This window comes from Lonchura striata, chromosome 10 (genome assembly GCF_046129695.1).
Source record: "Lonchura striata isolate bLonStr1 chromosome 10, bLonStr1.mat, whole genome shotgun sequence".
NCBI classification, from domain to species: Eukaryota; Metazoa; Chordata; class Aves; order Passeriformes; family Estrildidae; genus Lonchura; species Lonchura striata.
Window position 1 is genome coordinate 22,374,072 of NC_134612.1, and position 20,766 is coordinate 22,394,837.

General features: G+C 45.2%; 2 protein-coding genes across 2 annotated transcripts; both read left to right on the top strand.

Moving 5' to 3' along the window:
• Window positions 1–2,356: 2,356 nt before the first annotated feature.
• Window positions 2,357–11,954, top strand: TNFSF10 (TNF superfamily member 10). Its single transcript, XM_021548222.2, has 5 exons — window positions 2,357–2,537; window positions 6,069–6,221; window positions 7,654–7,696; window positions 8,371–8,487; window positions 9,179–11,954. Exons 1-5 carry the CDS (start codon window positions 2,415–2,417, stop codon window positions 9,625–9,627), a joined length of 885 nt encoding a protein of 294 aa, XP_021403897.1. The 5' UTR covers window positions 2,357–2,414; the 3' UTR covers window positions 9,628–11,954.
• A 4,175-nt stretch (window positions 11,955–16,129) lies between these two features.
• GHSR (growth hormone secretagogue receptor) lies at window positions 16,130–20,333 on the top strand. The gene is made up of 2 exons (XM_021548209.3): window positions 16,130–16,889; window positions 20,027–20,333. Exons 1-2 carry the CDS (start codon window positions 16,136–16,138, stop codon window positions 20,329–20,331), a joined length of 1,059 nt encoding a protein of 352 aa, XP_021403884.1. The 5' UTR covers window positions 16,130–16,135; the 3' UTR covers window positions 20,332–20,333.
• Window positions 20,334–20,766: the final 433 nt, after the last annotated feature.

Consider the following 20,766-nt stretch of genomic DNA (forward strand, 5'->3'; position numbering starts at 1 on the left):
TTCTGGGAACTATAGCTGGAGAAGCAAAGTGCAAACCAAGAGCAGCATTCAGGTGCTGCTGGGGGGAAGGAAGAACAGCTTCATTCCCTCTCTGCAGCTACAGCACTGTGTAGTTCACATGTTCTCATGCTGTGATAAAAACTCAGCCCCTTTTACTGCTCAGCAGAGAAATCAAAGTCAAGAGCTGCTACATACCAGAAAGTCAGCTCTGCTTTGTCTGCCTTGGAAAGCATCCTCTCTGAAAACATCATCACCCCCATCCTTGCAATCATTAAGGAATGGGGAACTGAAGGACTTTTCCAAGTCACTCTTCCTTCATTTTTACACATTTCCAGAGCCATTTTAGCCATTTTACATTCCTACTTGCCACACTGCTGGGGACAAGTGTGGCAGGTCCCCTGCCAGTTGTTTCCTTGACATGCCAAGTGACACATCCTAAGTCCACAGAACAGATTAAGGTTTATCTCTAATTAAATGGCTCACTGAGTAAGCGTTAACAGGATGAAGGAGCAAGTATCAGAGGTTTTGTTGGGGACATGCCCTGGTCTAGCACTACACAAACACACATGACTTGGTTCTGTTTAAAAGTATGCTAACACCATTCCTTCCCACTGGTGTCAATGCCCCAGCTTTACTGTGGCAAAATTTCATCAAAACACTAATTTTCAACTCTTGGAACCTTTAAAATAAATTATTTTCCGTATAAATTTACACTTATTAGAGACAAAAAATAATTCTGGAAAAGTGAGCATTGAAAGTAGCAAAAATTTTCCAGTGCATTCAATGCTGGAAACGGTTGGAATTTCACTTTTGGAATATCCTGTCAGTGTGGAAAAAAAACAGATCTTAAATCTTCAGAAAGATAGTGATCTCGTAATTTTTTTAAGAGACGGATTTGAGTGTGCTTTTCCCATTGCTCTTTTCAAATCATACTTCATTAATTTTGCTTTGCAAGACTGGCACTAATTAAATAAGTATTAAATCAGAAATACCCATGGAGGATTTAAATGATGGGTCAGGGGGACACAGACCGTGCCTGATAGAGGGCAACAAATAAGGTCTTGAAAAAAATCTTTCCTCAGTTGGTATATTAACCTACAAAATAATTCTGTTGAAAAGAGAAAGCCTTGAAGGGGCTGGAAAAAGACAGAATCCAAGCCAACTCCTCATTGTAAACAAAAGTTCCCTGTAGTGTCCTAGTTCTCTTTCACTTTTGTTTCTATTCTTTTTGAAAGGAAACTCCCTCAAATGAGATAGGACCTCCCTAAACAACTAGAATGAATAAAGTATCAGCAGATAATTATGGATTTGGTTATAACCCAGACTGTGGGAGGTTAAGGAATCAGAACCCCAGGGAAAGTTAATGGACACACCCTAAAGCAAGGACAAGAAGGAGCGTTAGAGGTTTGAAAACCAACCAAACCAACCTCAAAGTGCCATCAGATCAAGAAAGCTCAAAATGTACCTGATGTCCACGTACTGTGCCAATTATCGTGTCATGACCAGGGTGTAGAAGCACTGGCAGCACTGGCAACTCTTGGCACTGATTTTTAGCTCACAAGCACCTTTCTGTGATGGTTCAGCTCCACAGGAGAAGCTGCAGAGGATAACACATGGATAGGGCAGCTCAGGAAGGACATGGACCTATTGGACTGATGCTCAGAAGGCTGGAGCACCTCTCCTGTGAAGAAAGGCATTGATTCAGATTCGGTATAAGAAAGAAGTTATTTACAATGAAAAGATTTTTACACTTAGGGTGGTGAAAAACTGGCACAAGCTGCACAGAGAAACTGTGGATGCTCCATTCCTGGAAGTGCCAAAGGCCAGATTGGACAGGGCTTGGAGCAACCTGGCATAGTGGAAAGTGTCCCAGCCCATGGCAAGGGGGTTGGACGAGCTGAACTTTAAGGTCCCTTCCAACCCAAACCAATCTGTGATTCTAAGATTCCACTACACATCTTGAACTCGGGAAACTCCGTGCCTCTCTGCGCACACAACCAGAGCCTTAACGTCTTTTAAAAACCACCTTCCACCATTCTCTGGTGGCAAACTCTCAGGGAGGGTTTGCTCGGAGATGCTCCAGCAGCAGCTGAGAGCAGCGACCGCACACTTCAGCGACGATCCCGCGCTGCGGGGAGGCGGAGAAAGCGGCGGGACCCGGGAGGGCAGGGAATGGAGGGCGGGGAACCTGGGAGAGGAGGGCTGAAACAGGAGGGAGGACTAAAACAAGAGAGGGAGGGCTGGAGCAGAGGGGCAGGGCACGGCCGAGGGAGCACGCCCCGCTCCATCCATCCCCGGCGGGGCGGGCTGAGCGCCGCGGCCGTCGGGGGCCGCATTCGCCGCGGGACAGCGGCCGTGAGCCCCCGGAGCCCCCGGAGCCCCCGGCCGGCCCTGCCGCCGCAGCCAGCCCCAGCATGCTGCCGGCGGGCGGCCCCAGCCCCGCGCAGACCTGCGGGGCCGTGCTGGTGGGCGCCGTGCTGCTGCAGTCCGTGTGCGTGGCCGTCACCTTCCTCTACTTCACCAGCGAGCTCCGACAGGTCTGTGGGGGCTCGGCGGCGGGGGGAGCCGCGCTGCCCGCTCTGTGCCCCGGGACAGGCCGCTCGGGGCCGGGGGGATGCGGGCAGCGGCGGCAGCAGCATCCCGCGCCCCGCGGAACGAGTCCGCTCGCTGCGCTTGGTCCGCAGCGCGGCCGTGCGCGGGGAAAGGAGCTCCGAGCCGGGCCGGACGCGGTGCCAGACTCGAGCCAACAAAGTCCGGCGCTTTCGCAGGAAATGTGTTTCTCGTTAGGGCGCAAATTCGCCGCCTCATCACTTTGTGCGGTGCGGGAGGGATGGGTGGAAGAGGCTCTGTCAGGCTGAGGAGGGCTGGGGAAAGCTCAAGCGCCTCGTGGATGCTTCCTGTAGATAATACATGGTTTTAAGACTGTGACTAATCCTAAAGGAACTGTACCAGACGGCAAACACCGCTGCATTCCCCAGAGTAATTTATAACATACCCACTGTATAGTCTAGATGCTTTGGTCTCCTTGCAGCCACCCTTGAGGCCTGGCAGCTGCTGCTTAACTCTTCCCTCTTCTTGGAAAAGATCATTTGCACTCCAAGAAGGTTGAATTTAGTCCCATGTTTGTGGCCCTGCTTTTCAAGGACCACTTGTTATTCAGGGTTTCCATGGTCTTACCCCACATTGACTGTCCTGCTTTAAGTTGTGCCTGGATGTTGTTACTCCTGGCACACAGGTAAACCTACCTGCAGGTAAGTGTTCTGTACATGTACAGCTTCAGAAAATATTGCATAAATGTAAGTTATTATTGTATATAAGCACTCAGTGATACATAATTAATTACAGTATTAATAATAATGTAGCTATGCATATTATGCTATATATGCATTTACTCCACATTAGATTTAATAGGTGAAGTATTCTGAGATGTCAGAGTTCTCTGTGAGGCAAAGGGTGTGCAGTGTTCTGCAACAGGAGCCAATGCTCATACTCTTAAAATATATAAAACAGATTTTCCTGCTGAATTTATAGCTGTCACTGTCCAATGGGGGAGTCACAGAAATGTGTTTACTTTATAAGATCAGGTTAGATGATTGCTAATGAAGAAAAATATGTAAAGGCATCCTCCTTCCCTCATGTACACAGTTCAGAGTCCCTTGCTAACAAACATGCCAGTCTAAGTAATTAGTAACCACATTTATCTTTTCCTTCCTTCTATTCAAACATGTACACCTGGGACACAACTACATCCCAGGGACTTACCCAAAATACAACTCACCGTTTCTGAAGAATAACAAGCCTGCATTTGTTGTGTAGGGTTAAATCTGTCCAAACTGAAGTTGTGCTGGGCTGCAAACAAAGGTTGTTAGCTCTGAAGGGGGTACCTTAACCACATATTCCTGCATGTGCAATTTGGTGCACAGTAAACAGGAAAAAACTCATCTGGACACAGCCTGCTTCCCCACATCAACATCATGCATGTGAAATAAATCTCTGTAGATAAACTGTGATTTTTTATCTGTGCATTTTTCTTCCCTTTTTTTTTTTTTGTTCGTAATACCTGCATTTCTACACCTTCCCCAAATTACTGTGGCTGCACAGACTGCAGGTTACTACCTCTACAAAAAGCATGCTGGCAACTAGCAGGGTTTGTTCATTGCAGCTGCAGTAACCTAATTAGGAGTATGGCATTTTTTTAACTGTTTTGTTTTAAGAGGAAGTAGAGACAATAAAGTTCTTATGCTTCAGGATATAAGGCTAGAAGGAAAACAATCTCAGGCTTCCTTCTTTACCAACAACAGTCCAGTAACCACTCCTAACATAGGAGGGAGGCTCTAAAAGATAACATTCCTGAAGGAGTTGTGTCCCCAAAGGCTTCAGTGCTGCAGATAAACCTCATTTGAGAAATTCCAGTCCCTCGGTTCCATAATGTGCTGCTGCAGGGTTGGCGTTCCCTGAGGTTTCAAACTGCATACAAAGTAAGGTTACAGTGCCAGGAGAGTGAAGCTGTTTTGGGGAAAAGTGAGCAAGTAAGGTGGAGGCAGAGGCACAGGATTGTTTGCTCCCAAATGGGAGGGCAGAGCTGGGAGCTGAGCTGTGACAAGTCTGCAAGCGAATAAACAGTAACCTCACAACTTGCCTTTGTCTGGCTTTTTTTCTTGAACTCGTCAAACTACTTTTTTATAGAAGCTCATTGTATAGTTAAATGGGTCTGAGCCTGTAGTTTTACCTTAATGAGCACATAATATTAATCACTTTGAGTTCTTGAAACCTGATTTAAAAATACCGCTGTACTCCTTGGCAAGGACACAGAAACTCTCACAAACACCCTTTTCTTTCTGCTGCCTCCAAAATGCATCATTTCAAGTACTAGCTGAAGCTCAGTGGAATCTGCTGCTGCAAACTGAAGGTGGGCCTTGAAGGAGGTGAAATCTCCTGCCCCTGTAGCAGGAAATCTCTTCCTAAACGCCTTTGTTTTCCAACAGCCAGGAAAAGCATGGAGTGTGAAGGAGAAAATCCACCTGTTGCTTTCAGTACCCCAGTCTCAAAAACAGCTAAAACCTGCATCTGTTTAGCAAACCAAACCAAGCTTCTTTAACACAACAAAAGAGTGACATTGAAATGCTGCTAGCAGGATTCCATCTGAATGCTTTGCATGTTTCTTGCTGTTCCCTCCAAGTGCCCGTGGTGCTTTGCTGGCTCCCCAAGCCGGAGCAGTCTGCAGCTGATGCAGCAGGAGCCCAGTTCCAAGCAAACAAGGGCTGCTCTCAGGTTCTGTGCTCCCACGTTAACCAACAGCGCCAGCTGGAGTCGCGTCCGCAGGGAGCCTGGAGAGAGATCTCCACCAGGAAAACCCTCCCAGTCATACTCCCTGGGAGCCAAAAGGAGTTTTGCCAATCTCTTCGATCTTTGCAAGGAAAAAAAAAATTCTCCATGACTAGGGGATACAGATAGTTGATATTTTCATGTCAAAACCATCTAGCGTTACAATTTTGTTTGTACTCAAATGTCATTTCAGTTTTCTGGATTATTAGGACAAATGGTGTTAGGAGAGACACCAAATGGCATATGGGGAGGATATGGTACAGAGATAAATAACAGCAAAGGTCTGGATTATAAATGCAATTGGTAGAAAATACAGCACAGAAAATACTTTTAAGTTCTAGTATTTGATTTCCTCCTCAATAATTTGTTTAAAAAACAATATTGTGCTGAAGAAATGTTTCTAATGCAGAACTAGAGACCCTAAATAGAGTTTCCCATATCAGGGATTTGGGTGTTGAATTTTCACAAAATCTATTAAGTTGAATACTGGATACCAGATTTGTGTCCATGCAGATAATGCAAGCATATTTTTGCACGTGAGGTATGCCCTCATATATAAATATGTCAGATCAGGATGAAATAAATCCTCTTGTTGTTCATATAGCCCTGTTTGCACCATACTAGCAAATGCTTTAGAGAAAAGAGAAAAGAAAGTGTGTGTTTCTGATCACTTAGTGAATATAGTGACACACCACAGCTGCAAACAGATGGATGAAAAATCCTGGTTTTTCCCTCTGCTGCAGCTCCAGGACTCGTACTCCAAGGGCGGCATCGCTTGTCTCACCGGGGAGGAGATTGGAAATTCCATCCAAAACTTGGAGCTCCTCGACAGTGAAGACAGAGAGGCTGATCCCTGCTGGCAAGTAAAGTGGCACCTGGGAAAGTTAATTAAAAAGGTATTTGGGAACAGTGCGCTTGGTGTTGTTACAGGTGAAGGAATCCTAATAGCAGAATAAAGGAGGCTCAGATTGTTGTATTGCAAAGCAATTGTCAGGCCACAGCTCCAGCTGCAGAATGCTTGCACTGAAGCAAAGGAAAAAACAACCCATGAAAGCTGTTAGTGTCATTGCATTCAGGAAATAATAAAGACTATCAGCTTTTACTAAGCAAATTCCAGTGGTGGGTTGGCTTATGAGAAATACCTCAGGGTAGAGGGTTTGTACCTGGCCATACAGATCATGGTGTTATCAGAGCTGTCACTGCCTCTTTGGAAAAACAAGGAGACTGGGGAGAGAAAATGAGATTAAATGTAACACAGGGAGAAGTACAAAGGTGCCCAAGGAGTGGTCCAGTCACGAGCTGTGTGATGCAGTGATGGAGGAAAGAGCAAGTGGGCACGCAGCATCAGGCACAGCACCTTCCCAAGGAGCACCTCCTGCATGACTTACACACCATTCACATCGTTTTGGCTGCAGAGAACAAAGCCAGCCTGGCTGAAAGATCACAAAGGCTAAAATTTTCTGGAACTCCTTTCAAAATCCCATCTCCAGCACATAAACAAGCTCATCCATAGCAATTCTCTTCTGGCTGAAATTTCCTGGCAAAAATAGACCTTGCAGTCCAAACCATATTCTCTATTTGTATTCAGAGATCTCAGCTCCTTTGGTGGGAGCTCTGCCTGTGAAGTCCCTGAACTTCTGCACAAAGAAAGCATTATTTTACTTGGCTAATATACCTACTAGCTCTCTGATTGCTTAGAAAAACATAGGCTGGGTGCCAGAAATGAGTTACAATTATGATAATACCACTATTACTATTAGGGTAGATGGATAACAGAAATGTGGCAGGACAAAACCCATCAAAAATTGGCAATACAGGCTTTATTAGCCACCCAGGTAAATGATCACCACACTTGCTGCTGCTGCACCACTGTCCATACCAAACTGGTTTGTGTCAGTAATCAGCAGTTATGAAGAAGGGGAATGCACAAAGTAAAATATGCTGGATTAAGATCTTAGATAGGCAGAGATATAAAAATAAATTAAATTTGATTTCTCAGATCTACAACCCTATAGTTCACACTGCCAAGCAAATGGAAGCTGGTGCTTGGACACTTCTCTTATTTGAGAGAAGCATGAGATTCAGATTTTTCAACATACTTTTGCCTGAGCTCTTGAAAATATTTTCCCGTGTCTTTCATCACCTAAAAGATGTAAACATAGAAATTCTTTATTACAACAAACTAATAGGTACTTTTTTTTCCCTATTTGCTTGTTGATCAAATCCAGAATCCCCCTTATTCATTAGCAAAAAAAAAGGTGTGTCTTTTTCCTGCCCCTGTCAGCCTCAGCTGATAAGCTAATTAATTTTTATTGTTTTTGTTGGCAGATGATGTCAAAAAGCTATGAGGAAAACATATCTGCAATCAACGGTATTGTAATAATTTTATTATCTGTGGTAAAAGGGAGCTGCTAGTGGCACTTGATGTGTAATGACTTGATTTTTTAAAAGTGCAGAAAACTGACTAAGGTCTTGTCTTGGCCTCAAGTCATCGAATGTAGGCAAAAAATGATTACTTATTACTAGAAGGTAAATTTACAGGAGACAGAAGTGGTTAGAGCAAGGTAACCAAGGTGCATGCAGAGGACTCAGCCTCTAGATGTCAGCCCCATGTGTATGGGGGATGTTTTAAAAAGCCCTCCCAGTACTCCAGCTCCTAGAACACGCAGCACAGTGCTGCAGAGATCAGTTAAGGAATAGCTCTGCTGAAGCTCACACTAAAGATGCTGGGTGAAAGCATTACAGCCTCCAAGTGGAAATTCACAGGGAGATTAGGAATATTTAACCATAAGATTGAGTACTACAGGTTATTTTGTCTGTTGATGACTTGAAGGCAGAGGGAGGAGAAAAAGGAGAACAAAGAGGCACTTAAAGACATTTCATGAGCAAGAGTGAAAGCGGAATTTGATTAGCCAATAATCAGCCATCAGTCTATGATTTAGTCAATTAAAAAGTGGCATAGCTATTCCTTAAAATCAAGTCAGATGGAACAGATGTGCTTTCTAAAGCCCTCGTTCCTGACATGGGGTTTCTTTTTCCTTTTAGTTGACAGGACTCTGACGCTGCCGCACACGGAGGGGCAGCAGCCGCGCGGTCCCAGCCGCAGGATCGCGGCGCACCTGACGGGCAGCAGCAGCAGGAGGAGCTCCCTGTCCTCACGCAGTAAGGAGAAACCTTCAACAGACATAAAGACCACCAAATTAATTCAGTTACTCTCCCATTGCTAGCCTCGTGCTTACAAACACCTTTTAATACTTGTATTGAGTTTGTAGTAGGAAATGAATTGTCTTGTCCCAGACATTGGTTTTTTCTGCTAATTCCCACCAAAGCAAAAAAACCCATTTCCTCTGGGTACCTCCCTAGCTCTTCTTTTGGAGCCCTCATTAGGGGGAAAAAGAAATTTAAATGTCCTTGCTAGTGTTAAGTTTTCCTCTTTTCTTTCATTTCCTTCTGTCGGTTGTGCGAGTCCCAGCTGCTATGGTGACAGACCTATTAGAAATGTGAGACAGACAGGAGAGACTTGACATTCAGACCATGTTAATGAAGGGTTTGCTTGGCTTTCTGCAGCTTCAGAGGGTCTCAGACACTAATGGATATTTTAACTTTGTTACTAAGTGAAAACACCATTTTTTCCCCTTACTTGGGGGCACAAATATTAAAAATAAAGGCAGTTCATGTTAATTCCCACATAAAGCTTACTTATGGACCATCAAATTGTTGTGAGATGGACCTAATGAACTGCTGGGAAGAGCAGGTTTCCTTACTTTGTTATTAAAAACCAGGCTTCTCAGCTAGCAGACACTTGACTTCACTACCTGTCTTTTAAGTTAGCATTTCTTTTTTTCTTTTCAAGTAAATCCCTTTCCCAGAAGAGGAATTGGACACAAAATAAACAACTGGGAATCATCAAGAAAAGGCCACTCCTTCCTTCACAATGTGGAGCTGAGAAATGGCGAGTTAGTGATACCCCAGACGGGCTTTTATTACATCTACTCGCAAATTTACTTTCGCTTCCGTGAAAACGAGAACGAGGACTCAGATTTGCTGGGACAAATCAGAAACCCCAAACAGCTTGTCCAGTATGTTTACAAACTGACTAATTACCCTGAGCCCATTTTGCTCATGAAGAGTGCAAGGACGAGCTGCTGGTCTAAAAAGGCGGAATATGGACTTTATTCCATCTATCAAGGTGGTGTGTTCCAGCTGAAGAGAGAGGACAGGATTTTTGTCTCTGTCAGCAACAGTGACATAGTTGACATGGACAAAGAAGCAAGTTTTTTTGGAGCCTTCATGATCAGTTAGAACATGAAAATCATGATCCCAAATGGGCCCAGTTTTTTCTAGTAAGGGACAGCTTAAATTCCTATAAAATAGGGGATCACAAGCAAAAGCTGTATTGATACCAAAAAGAGCAGCCTGCCCTTTCTCAGCTCACTCAGCGCATGCCGAGTTCTGTTCCAGCAGCCAGGAAGAGCAGCAGCAGCTGGCTGGGGGTGGCAATGCTCTGTGCAGGCACAGGCAGCCAGGCTGGGAATGTGTGAGGGATTCACAGCCCTCAGGTGATACCTTTGGCCAGAGCCCTGGGCAGGTAAGTGCTCAGCAGCAGCAGAGATGCTCCAGGCTGGCTCAGCTGTGGCAAAAGGGATGGCGGATGCTGAGACTGGATATCAAATTTTATTTGTGCTCTCCTCTGGGACCCCGTTTTGAATATATCAGGAGCCTTTGTACATATTGTGCCCAAGTGCCTGTGGAATTTCTCCCAAATTTTTTTGAACAGGAGCTTTGCAGAAGCTGCACATCTTCATCTCATCCAACAAAGCACTTAAGCACCTAATTAATTTTAAGCACACAAACGGTCTGACTACATCAGGGTATCCACATGCTTGAAATTAAGTATGTGCTTAAGCATGCTCCAGGATCGTGTCTTGAGTAAACACATTTGTCTTGTACAGCATATTGTACATAAGAACAGCTGCTGGAATGACACTGAAGAGCTTTTGAAATCAATCTGTGTTTTGATCAACATTTTGTAACAGTGCCTATTTAGTTAATTACTCTGCTGCAGACATTCTCACCAGGATCCCAGTAAGTTCAGTAATGCAGTTGCTGTTACACTTGTTGACAGCAAGAACTGGATCCAGAAAAAAAAAGTGGGTTTCCATAAATACTGAATTCTGTGAGAAATTTGCAGCAAGTTAGGCATGACAAGATTCTTCCATGTTTATTTGTATTGCCTGTGTTTGTTAGGATGTAATGTAGAATAACACACCCCAATGACTAACATTTTTAGGAAAACGGGCACAACTATCTGTAGTTACAAAAATGCTGCTTATTTAGATAATGCTGTAATTATTTGATTTAATTTTTAGGAATGGGTGGAAAATTCTCACAATGTTTTTTTTAAAATACATTTTTTAAAAAAATGAACAGTATATTTTTTACTTCTATGAAAATGACTATTTTGTATTAAAAGTATTTGAAAGTTTAGACTGTGGGCACAGTAAAAATCAGTGTAAATCAGCACATCTGTAGCATTGTCAGTGGAGGAATAGCAAATTGCATCATGAATGCATTTTGCCCAGATTCACAGGAAACAGTGGGAAAGGTGGAAAAAAAAAATTGGAGGGAAAGGAAGACAGTTCTGCAAATGTTGCTTTGGATGGCAGGATAAAGTCTGGCTGTCTATTTTTTGAATACACTGGGGTTGCCGTGGGAACTCTCCCACTGACCTGCACCTTGTGGTAATTCAATCAGAGCAGCCCCTGCTCATGGGCCTCAGCAGTAAACAGGCTTGGCTCATCTGCCTGCCCAGGCAGCAGCAGGGCATCAGCAGACACAGCCCCTGGGTTTGTCTGGCCAGTCACACAAGCAGGTAGCTTGTCTCACTTAAATGCTGTGTTGGAGCAGCAAGAGAAGAATTTCAGGAATACCCTCCTTTTGGCAGGTTGGGGCCAAAAAACACACCAGTGTAAGCTGAAAATAATGAGGTTTAACTTCTGCCAGCTGTTTAACAGTGTCACACGTGCTGTGTTCAGTGGCAATCAAATATGTGAAATTCTTCACTATTTGCTGGAACACTTTGGTCTTCCTCCTTCTCAAATGATCTGTTTTGACAGAGAACAGAAAACATTTCTACAGTTTTCCTTCTGATTTCAGTATTTAATTCAGAAATTTTCTCCCGGCCAGAAAGGCTGGAGAACAGAGCCATTCCCTACATACCTGTATGTCTGATACCTTGGAGAAAAGACTTTTTTGTAGGTTCTCCTTGCAGATGGACTGGGCTTGGTGGTTTCAGCACAGGACTGACCCCTGCTAGCAGATTTGATCACTGCATGCAGGGCATATTGCAACAGGAATCACACCAAATAGTAATTTTCTGAGTGATCTGAAGGCTTGGTTGCCAGATCTTATCTTGGGGGAGGATTATCAAGGGATATCAGACAGGACACCTTTAAAGAAGAATGGAAAAATATAGCAAATTTTGTTTGTGCTGTGTCCTGACTCACACTTTTCATCTCACTTTATGTTGAATGACACATGTAGCAAATTCTTTTAGGTTGTGTTAACATGTGACTATTGTAATTTTTTTCTACATGACTTTTATATAAAACATTTTTACTAAAGAGTTACTTAGTCTCACAGTGATTATTTGTATCATCCTATGGCTTCTATGACAACCCTGTCTTAAATCATTTCCCTGACATTGCTTGGTATCACATATGATTCACTAAGATATATGGCCAGAGATGATTCAATGCAAAGGACAAAATGCAAATTATTGAGCAATGCCATATTGAGTAATTCCATATAACTGGCTTCCAGATCCCAGCTGGTAAGCAGCATCTGGCAACAGTAAGCTGAAGAAATCCCTGAAAATGATCTTGTGACCAGAGGACAAAATTTTGAGCATTTCCCTTGAGGTACTTCTCATGTTTCAGGGCTTTAGCAATTATTTAAGCACTGGGAATTCTTCTTTAGTAGCAAAACATCTGATCTTTACCCATTACCAAACTACAGTAGAAGATGTTTGTTCAGCCTGGAGAAGAGAAGGTTCTGGGAGAATTTAAAGCATTTTCTAGGACCTGAAGAGGCTCCAAGAAAGCTGGAAATGGACTTTTCACCAGGGCACAGAATGACAGGGCAAAGGGGAATGGACTCACAGTGTCAGAGGGCAGGGATAGATGGAATATTGGGAAGGAACTCTTCCCTGTGAGGGTGGGGACACCGTGGCACAGGGTGCCCAGAGAAGCTGTGGCTGCCCCTGGATCCCTGGGAGTATCCAAGGCCAGGTTGGGTGGACAGCTGGGATAGTGGAAGGTCCCTCCCATGGCAGGGGTGGAACCACTGCACCAAGGGATGGTGTTCTCTCTGGAGTTGGGGAGTGAGTCTGAGGAACAGGGACACAACACGATGCCCAGTGGGACCCAGTGAGCTGAGTCTAACTGCAGAATTAGTGACTGTAGAGCACAGCTTTGCTGATTGATAAACTAGCAGTTTTGAAGTCTGCTTGCAGATATTACTGCTAGATAACTATCTGTAAAGTAACTTGAGTTTATTCTGTGTTTTACTTTATTAAGCTGGATTACTGCTATTCCAACAGCATTCCTCAGTGATGAGAGTTGCTAAACCATAACCTTTGAAAGCATACACCAGGTGCTACCTTCTGCTCTAAACCATATTTATAACAGCAGTCAAAACACCTTCTGTCCCTGGATATAATAAAAAAACCTGAATTTGCTTTTCTCTGAGTTTTGAAGGTGCATCATTTTAAAATGAATCTCTACCTTACAGTCTTGTTTTCCAGTTTCTTCTTCTCTCCACAATAAACACATAATGATTGTAAGTTCAAAGCCTTCAGATATTTCCATGACAACAAAGACTGATATAAACAAGAATTAGAACTTTACTGGATGAGAAGAAAATTGAAAGAATGGAACATAGGAGAGAAATTGTAAAGCTCCACAAATAGAAACTCTTCTACCTCATCTCCAGTGCTCAATGCAGTTTTGAAGCTACTGAAGAGAAACACGAATAATTACCATGAAAGGTAAATGTCTAGTATAATGTGTTTTCTAAATTATCTTTTTAATATCTGGTTTGCTCATACATCTAGCTAGTGGAGAAATAGAATTAAAAGTACTTAACTTCAGCCCCTTTTTCTCATTGCAGTAAGACCAATGCCTTCAGTCTTGTCTTGTTGGCAACATTAAACTAATGTTCTTGCAGCTGAGGGCTGGTAGATAACTTTTGGGAGCCTAAAGCCATCTTCTCTCACAGTTCTTACCTCTTCTGTCACCACTGTCTGCACAACTGTCCTTTAGCAAAGGCAAAGCCCAAGCAGGAATCTGTTACTGTGCAATGTTTGTGGATGACAAATCTTTATATTCCATCCAAATTTGGCCTGCAATTTCCAAAGAAATAAAAAGTAAAACTAAAGCTGCCTTTCTTCTCTCTCAGCTGGCATTGTTTTCTGGCCCTGACCCAGTCCCATGCAGGAAAAGCAGCCAGAGGAGCCCTTGACTCATGATACCCTTTAAGGAGGAGAGCAATGTTGCTGCATTTGAAGTACAACTGCCAGTTCTGATCCAACTGGCTCACAACACATCAAACTCCCAAGGAATTCAGGGTTAAATCATCTCATTGCAAGCTCAGGTTGTCTGGAGTGTACAGATCTGCTGCTCAGTCACTGCTGGGTACTTGATTTTGGTATATACACCACAATCAGTCATTATTCTAGAAAACAATAAATTATTTTTCTGGGAAAAAACAACAACAAGAAGAACAACAAAACAAACAAACAAAAAACAAAAACAAAAAAAAAACCCAAACAAAAACCCAAAACAAACCACCAACCCAGAAACAAACAAAAATGCAAACAAAACAAACAAAAACCCCCCACACTTTTCTCTCCCTGGGGAAAGAGAAATGGTCATTTTTGACAAGAAACAGTTCAGCAAAAACAAATAATTTCATCAAGGATCCTCTCTACATAGAAAGTCCCATTTACAGCTTTGGGCCATTTTCTCTAGTAAATATAAATAGCCTGCATCTAGCACCACTGGTCTGAGAATGTATTAGGGAAAAGAAGTTTTAAAAATGAGTGAGATAATGCCTTATAATAATGTGAAGTATGTGGTAGCCTAACCACATAAGCAGTTGCCATCTCCTCCATAATATAAAGCAATTGGACTGGGGATACAATTCTAATATGAAATAACTGTATCATAGTGGCATAAAGCCCATGGTTTTTATTCAGAAACATATAACACAGCTATACAGGCAGTTGGGTAGACAAAGTGAGAAGTACATTAGGCTCTTCCTCCTTTTCAACTGCAATAATGTGCAGCCATCCCTCATAGAATTTAGCAACTGTTGAGTAACTTGCTGCAAAACTGTCTCACAGTTCATGAGCAGGAATGAGAATACTGCTTCTAGTGAAACTGCAAAAATATATCATCCAAATTAGGATATGGACGAGGCACTAAGGCTAATACTTGCATGATTACAGAAGGCACAAATTACAGAAAACAGGCACAGGCAGAGGTAGGGGCAGAGTAACTCAGCATTGTCACATCACACTTGTGCTCTATCTACCCTCCAGCAAAGCCCCGCAGCCGTGACAGGGGAATGCCAGTGCTGGAGTGCACCCAGGGAAATGGCACAAAGCTGCTTCCCTGCTGAACTGATGGAGCTTGGAGCAGCCTGGGCTAGTGGAAGGCATCCCACGGCAGGAGGCAGGAATGGGATGAGCTTTAAGATCCCTTTCAACCCAAACCATTCCATGATTCTGTGGTTAAGGTAGATGCCATTCAGAGCACTGGCTGCCCCCTGAGAGATGGGACACAAGAGATCCAGCCCCTCTAGACACACAGGAGTGAAAAAAGAGTGTGCTGCAGCACATATACCTTTAGAATTTGTGGGGACAAGCTGGAAAGGTGGTGAGATACACCCTATACAGAAGTGTGGGAAGTTACTTTACTGCCTCTGATCCCACCTCGTTCTGCTCACATCCTATTTCTTGGGCACACCATACTCCTTTCGTACAACAGGAGTCCGCAGCTGGGGAAGCACGGCTCTGTCCGCGCCTGCAAAGGGCAGAGCAGAGGACAGCAGTAACACGCTGAATTGAAATTTAATTGCAGGTAAATCATGTAGAAGCGGGTGGCGGCTGCAGCTTCACTGAACTGGAGCCTGGCCGGGCTCCTGCCAAGATCCAAGGGCAGAGCAAAGATACGGAGCGAGGAGGCTGCGGGAGCGGCCGCGGGGCGAAGCGTGCGGGGACAGAGCGCTGGGACCCCTGCCCGGGGAAGGGACCCCTGCCCGGGGAGCACGGACGGGCACGGCCGCGGGGCTCCGGAGCACGGCCGGGCACCGCACCGGGGCTCCGGGGCACCGCACCGGGCTCCGGGAGCGCCGCCAGCCGCACCTGCCCAAGCGGGCGGGCGGTGGGGCGGGGAGCGGGGGCGCACCCGGCGGGGCTGAGCCGTGCTCTTTCGGTAAGAAAGTTCGGCGGCTCGGGAGCGGCCGCGGGGGTCGCAGCGGGGCCGCTCCGTGCCCACGTCTCCTGTGACGCGCGGCAGCGGCGGCGCCCGCCCGCCCCGGGCCGGGGGGAGCGGCGGAGCGCGGAGAGGCGGAGCGGGGCCGCCCGTCCCTGCCCGTCCCTGCCCGTCCCTGCCCGTCCCTGCCCGTCCCTGCCCGTCTCCGCCGTCCCTGCCCGCCCCCGGCCCCGCACCTGCCCGGGCGAGCAGCGGGACCGCGCGGGGCAGGGCCGCGCCGCGCCGGGCGGGGATGCGCAGCCCGCGGCGCCAGGATGCGGGAGGGGAGCGCGGGCGGCCGCGGCGCGGAGAACCGGACGGGCGCCGAGCACCCGCTGCACCTGTTCCCCGTGCCCGTGCTCACCGGCATCACCGTCGCCTGCGTCCTGCTCTTCGTCATCGGGATCATCGGCAACCTCATGACCATGCTGGTGGTGTCGCGGTTCCGGGACATGAGGACCACCACCAACTTCTACTTGTCCAGCATGGCCTTCTCCGACCTGCTCATCTTCCTCTGCATGCCCCTGGACCTCTTCCGCCTCTGGCAGTACCGGCCCTGGAACTTCGGGAACCTCCTCTGCAAGCTCTTCCAGTTCATCAGCGAGAGCTGCACCTACTCCACCATCCTCAACATCACGGCGCTCAGCGTGGAGCGGTACGTCGCCATCTGCTTCCCCCTGCGAGCTAAAGTCATCATCACCAAAGGGAAGGTCAAGCTGGTCATCCTCTTCCTCTGGGCCATCTCCTTCATCAGCGCCGGCCCCATCTTCATCCTGGTGGGGGTCGAGCACGAGAACGGCACGAACCCCCTGAGCACCAACGAGTGCCGAGCCACAGAGTACGCCATCCGCTCGGGGCTGCTCACCATCATGGTCTGGACCTCCAGCATCTTCTTCTTCCTGCCCGTGTTCTGCCTGACCGTGCTGTACAGCCTCATCGGGAGGAAGCTCTGGAGGAGGAAGAGAAAGAACATCGGTCCGAACACTGCCATCAGGGATAAGAACAACAAGCAAACTGTGAAAATGTTAGGTACGAGTCCTCTTGCTCTGTTTTTCCAAAAGGATGTGTGAGCTTGTGTGTGTGTGTGAGAGAGAAAAAGACGGGGAGCTGTCTGATAGTTTACTATAGTTCCTTCCAAAGGAAAGAAAATGTTTCATACAAAAGGCTAAACCTAAGGGTGGCTGTAGGATAACTCTCCTCCTCCCTCAGCTTGATTTCTAACTGGTTTGATCTGGGGACTCCCAAACAGTTAAACAAACATTAGTAAGAATCCCTGACAAGGACAAATACTACAGTTATAATTAGCTTGTGCCCTGGAGATTTTTGATCATTTTAGCTCTTTGGTTGTGGATACCAGTGTTATTTACAGAGAACAGTTTATTTTATTTTAAAACTAAACCTTTCTCAAGCCATGAAGTTGAGCTGCAGGCTACAGCCAGGCAGGCAGGGCATGATGTGCACTAAGATTCATAGGAAAAGAGTATCACGGTTTTAGCAAAGAGGGGTCATTTCCTACCATGGCTGTGTAAGCTTATGAAAATTAATCTGCATTTTCAAATTAGCAAAACCCCAGGATATGCTGGGGTCTCCTTTGAGGTGTGTGATGCTGTAAAATCTCACAGACTGTAAGAAAACAGGATCAGGACAACAGACACTCTCATTCCTAACTTTGTGTATTGACACTGCTGAATGCTTTAAACAACGCTTGTGGTTGGCACACAGAAACACGAGTTTTAACACACTAAGTCAGTGCATGTAGTGGCAGTTTGATACACAAACCCAAAAAGTTGTCCTGCAGTTTAGTGTCTGAAAACTGCAGAATTCTGCTGCTGCTGCTGCGTACTTTTATCCAAGCCAAAAGTCCTCTGCAGTGCAAGTCATGCCGAGGATTTTGGGGGGGACAAGATGCTCTGCAGGAAGAAGCTTTCACAGGCTCCTTTCAGCAAGGTTGAAGTGGTGGGCTAATGAGGGAGACAAGAGGTGGCAGTGAGTCCTAAGTACCTTAATTATCAAATAGGAGCCTATCTGATCTCTTTGTTCGTGTCCTAATTTATTACTATGCAACAGCAGGAGGAATAATAAAACCCGCAGCATTCTTTATGCCCTTTCAGCTACGTTTTATGATCAATAGAATTACTTCAGTCTGGTAAGCGTGACCTTGAAAGTAATTAATTGCTCACACTTCTAGAGGTTCAGGATTATGAACTTCCACTGACTATAAGTCAATTATATATATTACTACCACACTTATATTTCCATATACTTCAACGGTAAAGGAATGAAAAATGCTTATTTCTGCTCTGAAGTGTTGCCACGCATTGCAATATTTCAGGCACTGTTTTTTCCTTTTACAAGGTCTGAGAACAGCCAGGCAGTGGCAAGACTCTCCTCTGACAGAGAGCCAATATTCCCTAAATGATAACAGACTGATAGGAAGAGGGGAAGAAGTTAGTGAGGGCTCAGTAGCAGCAGATGCTCAGTGCAGCCAACTCTCTCACTGGTGTTAATGCTCTGCTTAAAATTTAGAAGGCGCTTTCTGAGGCTTTATCAAGTCATGGAACATCAAGTAAATGGGATTAGCATCAGAAGTCCTTTTAACTGTAAAGACAGGTTATGCTTCTGGGACTGAAATTAAACACCTAAATGTACAGCCTGACTTGCTAAGGAGCTATCACACCCCATTCGTATTTCTGAAATCCATGGGTTTCTGCATGCATGGAGATCAAAATGTCAAAGACTGACTAGGGATATTGCTTGCCTACATGTGCTTAAAATTCTAGTCATACTAGGCTGTGCTTTAAACTCTGCTCATTCATAATGACCGTCATGGTAATATTCATTACATGGATTCAAATCCCCATGTGAGCTAGGCAATCAGCTGAATTTTGTAGTGGAGATAGTGAGGGAAAACTGGAAGTGATTGGCTCAAGAAGATGCAGAGCTGGAAAACCTATTCTGTACCTCAAACTCTGATGCTTTCCACTCCACCACAAGTCCTGCATAAGCATCCTTTTAAACTTGGGAATGCTGGTACAGAATTTCTGGGGAAAGATACCTATAACTATTCCTCTCAGTAATTTGAATTTTATGATCTTCTAAGACATGATATGAGGATAGCTAACACAAGCAGGTTGCTAACAAAACCTGCCCACCAGGGTTAGGTTGGACTGGACTTGGAACAAGCTGGTCTCATGTAAGGTGTCTCTGCTTAAAGCAGGGGGCTTGGAAAAAAAATTTCTTTAAGTTCCTTCCCAACCCAAACAATTATGTGATTCCATGAACAGGTGAACTGTAAAAATTGCTTAAGAATGTCAGAAACCCTTGCTCGAGTTTTCTGGTTTTTCTCTCTGTAATATATTAATAGATACACTCAGAGCAATATGAAAAATAATAAAGATCAAAGGCGCACAGGAAATGAACAGAAACAGTTTCCCTTTCTCTCAGATGAAAATTCCAATGGGCCAGTGTTCAGAGATACACACATTCCCATTATTCTACAGGAATGATATTTATATGTAAATGCAACCACTCTAGTAGAACAATATTACAGATATACTGTATAACTATAATTATGTAGTCATATACTGCACATTTAGTTTTACTCTTCTTGGGAGTAACTTATGTTTGAAAAAATGGACAAACTGGAGGAATGCACCAGTCTCATCTTATTTTGTCATATATGCTTTACAAGCCCCCATTCTGTGTTTTATTCTGGGGCCTTTGGCTTTAACAATTTTGCTTTTTGTCTTAAATAATTCTGCTTCCCAGTGATTACATTCTTCATTATAAACCACAGTGTTGAGTCTATCGCATATAATTTGCTTCTGTTAAACACTGCAGATGATAGATGGTTATACTTTTTTTGGTAACCATTTGGATTCTTTAACACTCTGTTGATGCAAAATAAGTTTTATAGGTCAGAAGTTGGCTACATCAGATTAGTTGGGCAATATTCAGGCAGCCTGTTTAGATATGATCCAAGTGTATTAAATATCACTGATTTATACTCACAGAGAATGTATTGAGACACAAGCGAAAGCTTAGGGGAGGCATTTTCACACTTTGTGATTAATTTGTTAAAGGAACAGAGCTGCAAAACAGAATGTTAATCACCTGTATGTCGATACTCACACTTAACCCGCTTTCTTCTGCTGTTTTTATTTTAGTTGTGGTGGTATTTGCGTTCATACTCTGCTGGTTGCCTTTTCACGTAGGACGGTACTTATTTTCCAAATCCTTCGAAGCCGGGTCCCTGGAGATAGCAGTGATCAGCCAGTACTGCAACCTGGTGTCCTTTGTCCTCTTCTACCTTAGCGCAGCCATCAACCCCATCCTCTACAACATCATGTCGAGGAAGTACCGCGTGGCCGCCTGCCGCCTCTTCGGACTCCGCGCCCTGCCCAAGCAGAGCCTCTCCAGCAGCAAGCAGGGCAGCTCCCGCGGCTGGACAGAGCCCGGCGTCGCCACATGACACCAGGCACCCCGGCATCCCCGCCGAGTCCCCCGGGAAGCCACGACGGGAGGGCAAGAGGGCAAGGAACGGGAATCCCAACGCTGGAAGCGCCACTCCGGTCGTCGCCCCGACGGGCTGAGCGGCGCGGTGCGCGCGGTTCGAGGGGAAAAAACCTGAATTTGGGGCTCTGAGAGGAGAGACACGCGGTCACGGAATGTGGCAACGCTCCAGGTGTTATTTTTGTGCTGCTTTTGCCCGTTTGATTTTTTTAACGCTGACTTTAGCCCAGACCTAGGCTGTGCCATCCTGAGCAAACGTGGCCCACGTCACTCGAGAGTTTGTACGACTTCAGCAGCGCCAATTCGAGCTGAATTTTTCCAGAGTTAGCTTTAGTTTTGCTAAGAATTTTGCTAGCATCTAATCAGACCCTAGAGAGTGAATACTGAATTGCTT

Coding starts and splice junctions, on each gene's coding strand:
- TNFSF10 (XM_021548222.2), top strand. CDS start 2,415: ATGCTGCCGGCGGGCGGCCCCAGCCCCGCGCAGACCTGCGGGGCCGTG. Junction 2,538..6,068: donor TCACCAGCGAGCTCCGACAG/GTCTGTGGGGGC, acceptor CCTCTGCTGCAG/CTCCAGGACTCGTACTCCAA. Junction 7,697..8,370: donor AAACATATCTGCAATCAACG/GTATTGTAATAA, acceptor TTTTCCTTTTAG/TTGACAGGACTCTGACGCTG.
- GHSR (XM_021548209.3), top strand. CDS start 16,136: ATGCGGGAGGGGAGCGCGGGCGGCCGCGGCGCGGAGAACCGGACGGGC. Junction 16,890..20,026: donor GCAAACTGTGAAAATGTTAG/GTACGAGTCCTC, acceptor TTTTTATTTTAG/TTGTGGTGGTATTTGCGTTC.